The sequence below is a fragment of the Oculina patagonica genome, chromosome 10, assembly GCF_052425735.1.
Source record: "Oculina patagonica isolate OP01 chromosome 10, crgOcupat, whole genome shotgun sequence".
NCBI lineage: Eukaryota > Metazoa > Cnidaria > Anthozoa > Scleractinia > Oculinidae > Oculina > Oculina patagonica.
The window spans coordinates 7,319,117-7,328,384 of record NC_135767.1 but is presented as its reverse complement, the minus strand read 5'-3'; the positions used below and the strand labels follow the sequence as shown (position 1 = coordinate 7,328,384).

At 38.2% G+C, this 9,268-nt stretch overlaps 1 protein-coding gene across 1 annotated transcript; it reads right to left on the bottom strand.

Annotated features, from left to right (window-relative positions):
• Positions 1-8,276: 8,276 nt before the first annotated feature.
• Positions 8,277-9,268, bottom strand: LOC144628134 (uncharacterized). Its single transcript, XM_078486192.1, has 2 exons — positions 8,437-9,268; positions 8,277-8,369 (listed from the first exon to the last, which is right to left on the bottom strand). The coding sequence occupies exon 1, from the start codon at positions 9,240-9,242 to the stop codon at positions 8,523-8,525; it is 720 nt and encodes a 239-aa protein (XP_078342318.1). The 5' UTR covers positions 9,243-9,268; the 3' UTR covers positions 8,277-8,369; positions 8,437-8,522.

Below are 9,268 nucleotides of genomic sequence, written 5' to 3'. Positions count from 1 at the left end.
TCATTTGGTCAAAATATTTACATGTTTAGAAACCTTTGTTATTGGTCTTTACACCAGGAAAGTTTCAGCTCTGGGAATCCAATATTTTTCCGTCAGTAAATAAAATGTCATGGCATATTAGTGAGTTGGATTTTATGCAAATTACAAGGTTAAAATGCATTTCGGCAATGAAATCACTAACAAGAATAAACCATTCACCGCTACTTATCCTTGTTTATGCTGCTGAGCATTTGCTGACGATATCACTTCAACTTCCAGTGTCCCGTTGAGTCCTTTGACGAAATATATCCAGTGATGATGAACTTGTATGAGCTAAACCAACGGCCACCACTTGTCAATAAACTCGACAACAGGAAATTTGATATATCCACGAATTGACATCTGTGCGGCGCTGATTTCCCGGTTTTCATCGCTCCCTTAAGACGTATTTTGAAAACATGGTAAACTATGCACTCCAAGCTGCAAACTTATCAGTTTTTTTTATCGATACATTGACGACTTCCAGGAGAATTATTTGTTTAGGAATGAGTGAGCGGAGAAATGGGACTGACCTTTGGATTGACCCCAGCACCGTCACGTTACTTCCTTCCGTCACGCGCGGAATTAAAAATGTAAAAATTGAAAAAGCGACATATCACATACACAATACTTCTTATAAAAAGATCATAACATTACACTTTTCTAGATTGCGAAAAAATAGGATAGCCTATTTATTAGGATTTTCACTGTTAAACAATTACAATGTGTTTTAAATACATCTGAAAGTAAAAAGAATATAAACTTAAATCAATGTTGTGACTATCTTCTGTACCTCACTTATCGACACTTAGCTTCACTTCGACTCACTTCTGCTTTCGAAGAAGTATTTACCACCTTCATTGGTCGTGTTGAGTCGGAAAATACATAAAATTAATGTCTGTTGCTTCAAATATATATTTCCAGTCTTACTGTGCTATTTCCCTTTTCACATTTGGCCACATTTTTTTTTTTTTTTCATTCGCATTTGTCAGCAATTTTCAGAGCCCTACAAGGTGTGAAAACATTAAGGAATTCATTTCTTGATTAGTCTCCCTCGCAGCCGTTTTTAGTGTCGTCACGCAGACTATTTCTTGATATGCCACGCAGACTATTTCTTGATATGCCTCTATCAGGTTACAAACTCTTACTTTAGGTCTAAACCGTTAATCTAACGTCCATTTTTGTGATGCAACACGTAAATATGATAGCCCTGTCCGCGCCAGCAGGGGGAAATAGGCATGGTGTGTAGTTTTTCGCCCTAAATTTTTTATATGTATATGAAATTATTTTATTACAGGTAAATGATATGGGCATGTAGTTCTTCGCCCTGAATTTTTTTATATGTATATAAAACTATTTTACGACAGGGCGCTTATTTTTTTTTTGAGAAACGACCTAATGTTCAAAACAAAACTTTAATAAATATTAAAATAACTACCAATAACAAAAACTATATGACAGTAATAAATTGTTTAAAATAATTGTTCATTAGCAGTAAATATATACGGTACGGTAAGGAACGGTAGATGTTCACACTAGCTATGCAACGCTTTCGAGTGATATACTATGGAATATCTCACGAGTCACTCGTATTTTCTCGGTATACAAACGAGCCTTTAGCAAGTGACAAGTGGGATACCACGTGACAAGCGGGATATTCCAAAGAATACCACGAGAAGGTGTTGTGTAACTATTTTATACCATGCCATAGAAAATACGCTTACTAAATTTCATCGGGAATAGCAGCGCACGATGGGAAGGTTGAGTTGAATACCGTCGAATATACAATGGCTTTCCTATGTATGATTGACTGTATTTTCTATGGCATGGTATAAATGATTTTATCTTTTCAATGTCGATGACTTCAGTAGGGCAGTTATCCACAATATTGGCGCTTATAAAAATGAGGGCGCTCATAAGAATGGGGGTGCTTATTAGAACGGGGGCGCTTATAGAAATGAGGGCTCTTATCAGAATAGGGTCGCTTATTAGAATCGGGGCGCTTATTGGAATAGGGACACTTGAAAAAATGAGAGCGCTTATTACAATGGGGGCGCTTATCAGGGTCGTAACGAGGTATATTTTTTCACCACTGATCCCATCTTTTTACCCAAAATTTTGATCCCTGATCCCAAAAGTGATGGTTACTTTGATCCCTGATCCCCCAAAGTTTTTTTTGATCCCTGATCACTAGATTCACTCTTTATAATTTTACCTCGATGTTGCCTCCATGTCGATTTTGCAGTACATTAATCCAATCCCTATAAATAACTACAACCACGCCAACGCAAGATGAACTGTTTACAATTTCTTTAATAAAAAAATGTTAATAAAACACAGAATACCGTTCCTCTATTTCTTTCTGAAAAAATTATCCAAAACATTGGTGCCTATCTAAATAAGCTTGATCTCCCACTTCTCCTGTTCGACTTCATCCATCCATGTTTCACAATCAGCGCTTAAAAGGGACGCGTACTGGCACACAGGGCGTGGTGGCCTAATGGTTAGCGCACTCGACTCCCTGTTACCTTTACTGGCACACATATTGGCCTCCTCTTATTTTTATGCATGTATAACCGAGCCAAAATGGCTGATACTGTTTAATTCCTGAACTTTTAGTAATGGATACAGCGTTTCCTGTAATGCTGTGCTATTGTTCATTTTTTGTCATGTTCTTGTTAAGGAGGGGGGAAGACTGCAGTATGTCTGTGCAAATTATATACACGAATATGAAAAAAAAAAAAAAAAAAAAACACGCATATGATTTTCATTCATCATTGAGAACATCTTAATTCAAGAGTGGAGAGCGGAGCTAAATAGGTTTGGATATTCTCGCCGAAACTGAGGTGAATAATCGTTTTACTATATATCAGATATATACCACACATGTCAATTGCAGGAGATTCCTGGTGTAGTTAAGTTAAATGTGTTTTACCCCTGAAACTGTAGGGACTGTTTGCCGTTTTGTTCTAAAGAAGGTTCGTTATATGTTTTTTGCAGTTACTTAATTAATAGAAACTAGACTCGAGAAAATTGTATATAAAACTGCCGCGTATATTTTGCAAGAATTTATGTTTCTTCGAAATCTAATTTTTAGAAAACTTGCGAATTATTTAAAAAAAAAACTCACGAAATTAGCAAAAAAATTTCAAGCGGCACGGCCACTTTACTGGTGATGTTAAACCACATATCTTGTTACTCTCCTGCTGGATCTACTGCGTCCAGCTTCAAAGCGTGTCGATTGGCCATCATTTTCGGGTCGTGAATAATATTATCCACTCGATGAATCGATCGAATCGACAGGCACCGCTGTATCCTGCAGCTAATCGCTAATGAGATGTAAGTTTCCTATCGACAAAGAATAGAAAGTTCTTCTTTCGGGTCGAATCTAGTCGACAGCATTGGACATGGACTCCTTCCTCAAATTACTTGGTAACGAGCCTCAAATCTCTTGCTTCTGTTCGTAAAACGTCCTTTTCTTTGTCTAAAATTGTCTTGTCTAGATCTGATCTTTGCACGGTAATGAAACCACCCAGGCTCCTTTTTGTGAATTGTTTATTCGTTGTAATGGCCCGAAGGTCTAGCATACATCGAGAAGAAAGAGTTATACACAGTTTCCCCCCCTCTGCACGGATTCTATGGCTGGCATAATCATGCATGTCTAGAGAAGAACGATTTGGGGTTCCAATTCCACACGCAAAGTCGTAAAACTTGAAAAGCAGACAATATAAACAATACGGTGCAAGTTGTTTTTAGAGGGGAACGACTCTGTTTTGTGAAATGACGAATGTAACATTTTGAAAGCATCCCTTGTGGGATTTGTAAATGCTAGATCAGGACCTTGTGGACACTTCGCTCTGTACGAAAAAGACTTTCATCAAGTCCGCCGCTTTAAACGAAATAGCTTGTACCTCGAGTAAAAAGATTCGCTGTAATTGCTTTTAAACGAGACAGGAAATTACAGGAGACAATGAATTAAAGGTAGGCAGGCTTTCTTCAGCATATTTGTCCACCTTTCAGTCGCTGCGATAATACGACTGCAAATGATGTACAAATTCGGCGTGAAAATACAGTGACAATGACTCTAAAGCGACCAGGACAACTGAAGAAACAAATAAGTGAAAATAAGTACATCCTTTTTGAAATTTTTTCTGTTGAGATCTACAACTTTAGAAACAATGTGTTAGAGTCACCTACCACGATTGGGCTGCCTGTGCTGAGACCTGCGAAACACGTGTAATAATGCCGATAAGCCGAGAAAACATATCAAACATAGGACGTTCTCTATGGCATATCTTGGGATTTGCTGTGGACATGAGTAGTAATTCTATTCTTTGAAAAAAGCAATAAAAAAGGATACCGTAAAATGATTTGAAGGATCTTTGCATAACTCCCGGTACTATCAAGTGTCACCGGGAATGTCAGGACGTGTTATTGGACGGCCGTCACGGATTGTGGTAGGCTTAGCCGCCAATGGATATTTAACAAACTATTCACCGGCGGCTCGTTAAATATCCACCACTAGCCAACGACACTGAGGTGAATAGTTGTTTTATTATATACTAAAACAGTGAGATAATATAGCCCAAAAGAATGATTTTTCACAATTTTTTTTTCCTTCAACGATTACAATTTTCTCGCGCTTGTTGCTCGGCGGTGAATAGCACAGGATATTCCGAGTTTGAGTAGCCAATCAGCGCGCGCCAAAAGCGCTATTCACTGTTTTAGTATATACAGGTATATAAAAATTGATTGTAAAACCACACCAAGCTCGATGAGCGCATTAGTGAGCTTCCCTCGTACCATTCGGGTGACCAGAAACGTGATCTGGAATGTTGCTGGGTCGTGAAATTCAATTTGTCAAAAATATTGCAGATTTTAACAAACACGAAGACGACGAAGACTTTAAATCAAACATCACTTTACCTTCTTAATGAATTACTGTCCTTCTTCTTCTTTTTCCCCATGGATCGAATCGAAAATCAACGAATTTTGTCCAAACAACACTGCGTCGAATGGTCAACATCCAGCAATGGGCCAACGTGATCATATGACATATTATATGACACGCAGCGTGAGTGAGACAATACCGTATTTATTCGATTAAGCGCCCAACCTCGAATAAGCGCCCACCTCGAATAAGCGCCCACCCTGAAGGTAGGAAAAGTTAATAAGCGCCCAGCCTCGAATAAGCGCCCACCCTCCTCGCCAGACATCGAGGAGGCAGCACTAGAGAGTTCGCCTATTTGACAATTTGTTTGAAACTGACTAAGTACTACTAGGACACTTCACCGAAGACCGAGTTTTCTTACTCTTTTGTTAGTTTTCTACAGAAACTTCCAATGAACAGTTAAAATCCTGCTTTGGGACATATTTAACTTCATTTTTTTCTTGCTGAAAATGGTGAAAATTTAATAAGCGCCCAGCCTCGAATAAGCGCCCACCTCGAATAAGCGCCCACTCTCAATGCCCAAAAATCAAATAAGCGCCCAGGGCGCCTAATCGAATAAATACGGTATTTAAACCCGCAAAGTTATCAACGATTGCGTGACTAGCCAGTCATGAAATACTTTATGAAATAAACCAAAAATAGCAACTAAGCATTAAAAATCCCGGTAAATGCGCAATTTGTGATTGTTATTTGTTATCTAGGACAGCCTGATCCCTGATTCCATGAAAAACACTGCTGATCCCGATCCCACTGGTTGTGATCCCAGATCCCAGGGCTGTGATCCTTGATCCCACCCCTTTTCAGGCCTTTGATCCCTGATCCCATATACCTCGTTACTACCCTGGCTTATAGTTGAATAGTTGTAGGACTGGTCAATCTTAAGTGCTCATTTGCGAGATGTTAGGGGCGGAGGAGGTCCACAGAGAATCTTGAAAATGCCTTCTCCTTCATTTTGTGCTGATATGTATTTTACAGCAACTAGACTATAAAATTTTATAAAAAGGAATTGCGCCAATTTTCACTCATTCCGGCGCATGCGATTTTGCGTATGTAGAAGGCTCCCTAGTTTGCCCCCGACAGGAAAACTAAATTTCCAACATAGTGTTTGATTTTGTTGGGCTATTTCTTGTGGCTATTTTGGAGTTTGCCCCCGCAGACAAAAAAAGCTAGGTACGGCCCTGTAAGAAACGTTGCAAACTGCTCTCTTTTTTATCGTAAATTTTCAAAATACGAACAGGTCGAAAAAGTTGTAGGCCCGGGCCTAGGGGCCTATTATTTGTTTAGCATGTTTTGAATAAAAAATCGAACGCGCGGGTTTCTTTTTCACACCTTGTAGGGCTCTGAACATTCCTGACAAATGCGAATGAAAAAAAAATCTGGCCAAATGTGAAAAGGGAAATAGGACAGTAAGACTGGAAATATATATTTGAAGCAACAGACATTAATTTTATGTATTTTCCGACTCAACACGACCTATGAAGGTAATAAATACTTCGAAAGCAGAAGTGAGTCAAAGTGAAGTTAAGTGAGATACAGAAGATAGTCACAACATTGATTTAAGTTTATATTTATTTCACTTTCTGATGTATGTAAAAAACATTGTAATTGTTTAACAGTGAAAATCCTAATAAATAGGCTATCCTATTTTTTCGCAATCTAGAAAAGTGTAGTGTTATGATCTTTTTATAAGAAGTATTGTGTATGTGATATGTCGCTTTTTCAATTTTTACATTTTTAATTCCGCGCGTGACGGAAGGAAGTAACGTGACGGTGCTGGGGTCAATCCAAAGGTCAGTCCCATTTCTCCGCTCACTCATTCCTAAACAAATAATTCTCCTGGAAGTCGTCAATGTATCGATAAAAAAAACTGATAAGTTTGCAGCTTGGAGTGCATAGTTTACCATGTTTTCAAAATACGTCTTAAGGGAGCGATGAAAACCGGGAAATCAGCGCCGCACAGATGTCAATTCGTGGATATATCAAATTTCCTGTTGTCGAGTTTATTGACAAGTGGTGGCCGTTGGTTTAGCTCATACAAGTTCATCATCACTGGATATATTTCGTCAAAGGACTCAACGGGACACTGGAAGTTGAAGTGATATCGTCAGCAAATGCTCAGCAGCATAAACAAGGATAAGTAGCGGTGAATGGTTTATTCTTGTTAGTGATTTCATTGCCGAAATGCATTTTAACCTTGTAATTTGCATAAAATCCAACTCACTAATATGCCATGACATTTTATTTTACTGACGGAGAAATATTAGATTCCCAGAGCTGAAACTTTCCTGGTGTAAAGACCAATAACAAAGGTTTCTAAACATGTAAATATTTTGACCAAATGATATATACCAGTGGCCATTTACAGTAGTCAAAGTTGGCCTTATTTTGTCCTTCGTCGGTGAGACACAAATGGCGACTGAATTAATACGCCCAGTTCAAAAGCTACAAATAACAATTTGAGAAAATTATTACACGACTTTAAAGTGTAAGGGTAATATAATATTTGTGCCAAGTTTCGTTTTAATAGGATAGTTTTAACGCCTCCGATGTTTTCACAAAGAAGTGTGAAAATTTGATTCTTCAAAGCGGCGAAAACGGCCATTTGCATCCAAATTTCAAACACTTCAAACTTTTGAAATTTCGCCCGTAAAATAAAACGCTGAAACTTAAAACTATTTTTCCTCGAATAAGTTCACCTAAAGCAATGTTTTGGCGAAATAAAAAAAATTCGATTATTTCCGAATGTCTTTCAGTTCTCCAAACTCTCCAAATATTTTAATTTGGCTGACTTGCATATAAGGTGGCGGAAGTGGTAATCGTACATTTTAATGGAAAAAATTATGGTTTGGTAACGCACTGAGGGTGTTAAAATCTAAATAATCTGGTACCTTTCTAAAGAAATGTATGACAGAAACTAGACAAGTTTTATTAAAGAATTGGCCAGGGGGGAAAGAGGCACCAATATATGAGCACCCATATATAAGCTATATAGGTATGTGCTTCTGTGAAGGTATGGTTTTCAAGCAGTTTATTTTGGGATAGGGTATAGAAATCAGAGGGGGTGTAATACAAATAATAATACAAAGCTTATATAGCACCTATTAAAAACGTCTCAAAGCGCTTTACAATTCTAAAAAGCTATAAAGTTACAAGTGTTGTACAATAATTACAGTAAAATAGTAGTAAAATAACATTAAAATTCCACACAAATCAACAAAAAGCTTCTCTGAATGCAGATGACAGATCATGACGGAAAAGTTGACATTCTTTTCTTTCTCTTAAGTATCTTAAGTTACTGTTACACGATCTCCTTTCGGTTCTTACTAAAAGGTTTTATCTCTAATGTCTCTAACGTACTATCGCGTCCATTTTTAAGATTACACGTCTTGAGTTGCGTTACCTTGAAACGGGCAAATGTTTTGCGACAGATGTATACTCTTAAATTGTTACAAACCGAAGTTGAAAACATTGTATTCCACACACGTACCCTTTGAGAAAATTTTATCCTTGCCAGGCTATGATGGCCAAAGAAAAAGAGTATTACCTTACAATATCATTTAATTTGAATAACTTTGATTGTCTTCATTGGCTGTTCGGCTCCGTAGTATCTTCGATAGATATCACTTCTCATTTGCTCTACTTGCTCCTTTGTAAGCTGAACAGAATCGCTCAGCGACAATCGTGTGGGACCTATAACCAACTTCAATTTTATCCATCCATAGCAATAACTTTCTGGGGTTAAGTGATTTCCTAGACTGTTAATATAACGGTGAAGAAACTCATCCAATGCATTCTTTTCGAATGCTTCATGCATCATCTTCATTGATGCGCCGATCGAATTTTTTACAGGCAACCAACCTTCAGGTCGTTCAGTATTAGCAATGTCCTGCGCTATGAACTGATAGACGCCGAGTAATACATTTTTTGCTGTTGAGCCATCAGGCAACACCAGATCTCCGCGAGGGCAATTCCATGATTTTATAACCCCATCACCATGATATAACTTCACGTTGTCGAAGCCATAGTCTCGTGCAGTAGAAGGACTTGGAAACAGGTCCGTAAAACAAGCTTGGAACAACTCATGTAAAGACGATTCCGGTGGAATACAGTTTGGTTTGTGTCGCCTCCAGTGTTGCTTTTGACAGGCTTTTGAACAGTAGTATGCATGCTGACATCCGGCGCATCGCTTCAAATCGCCTTTCTTGCCGCAATTGTAACAAGTTTTAAATTTAGCCCAATCTCGTTTATTATCAGCCATGTTTGTTTCTGACATTAGTGCAAGTGACGCGTCGCAACATA

Coding starts and splice junctions, on each gene's coding strand:
- LOC144628134 (XM_078486192.1), bottom strand. CDS start 9,242: ATGTCAGAAACAAACATGGCTGATAATAAACGAGATTGGGCTAAATTT.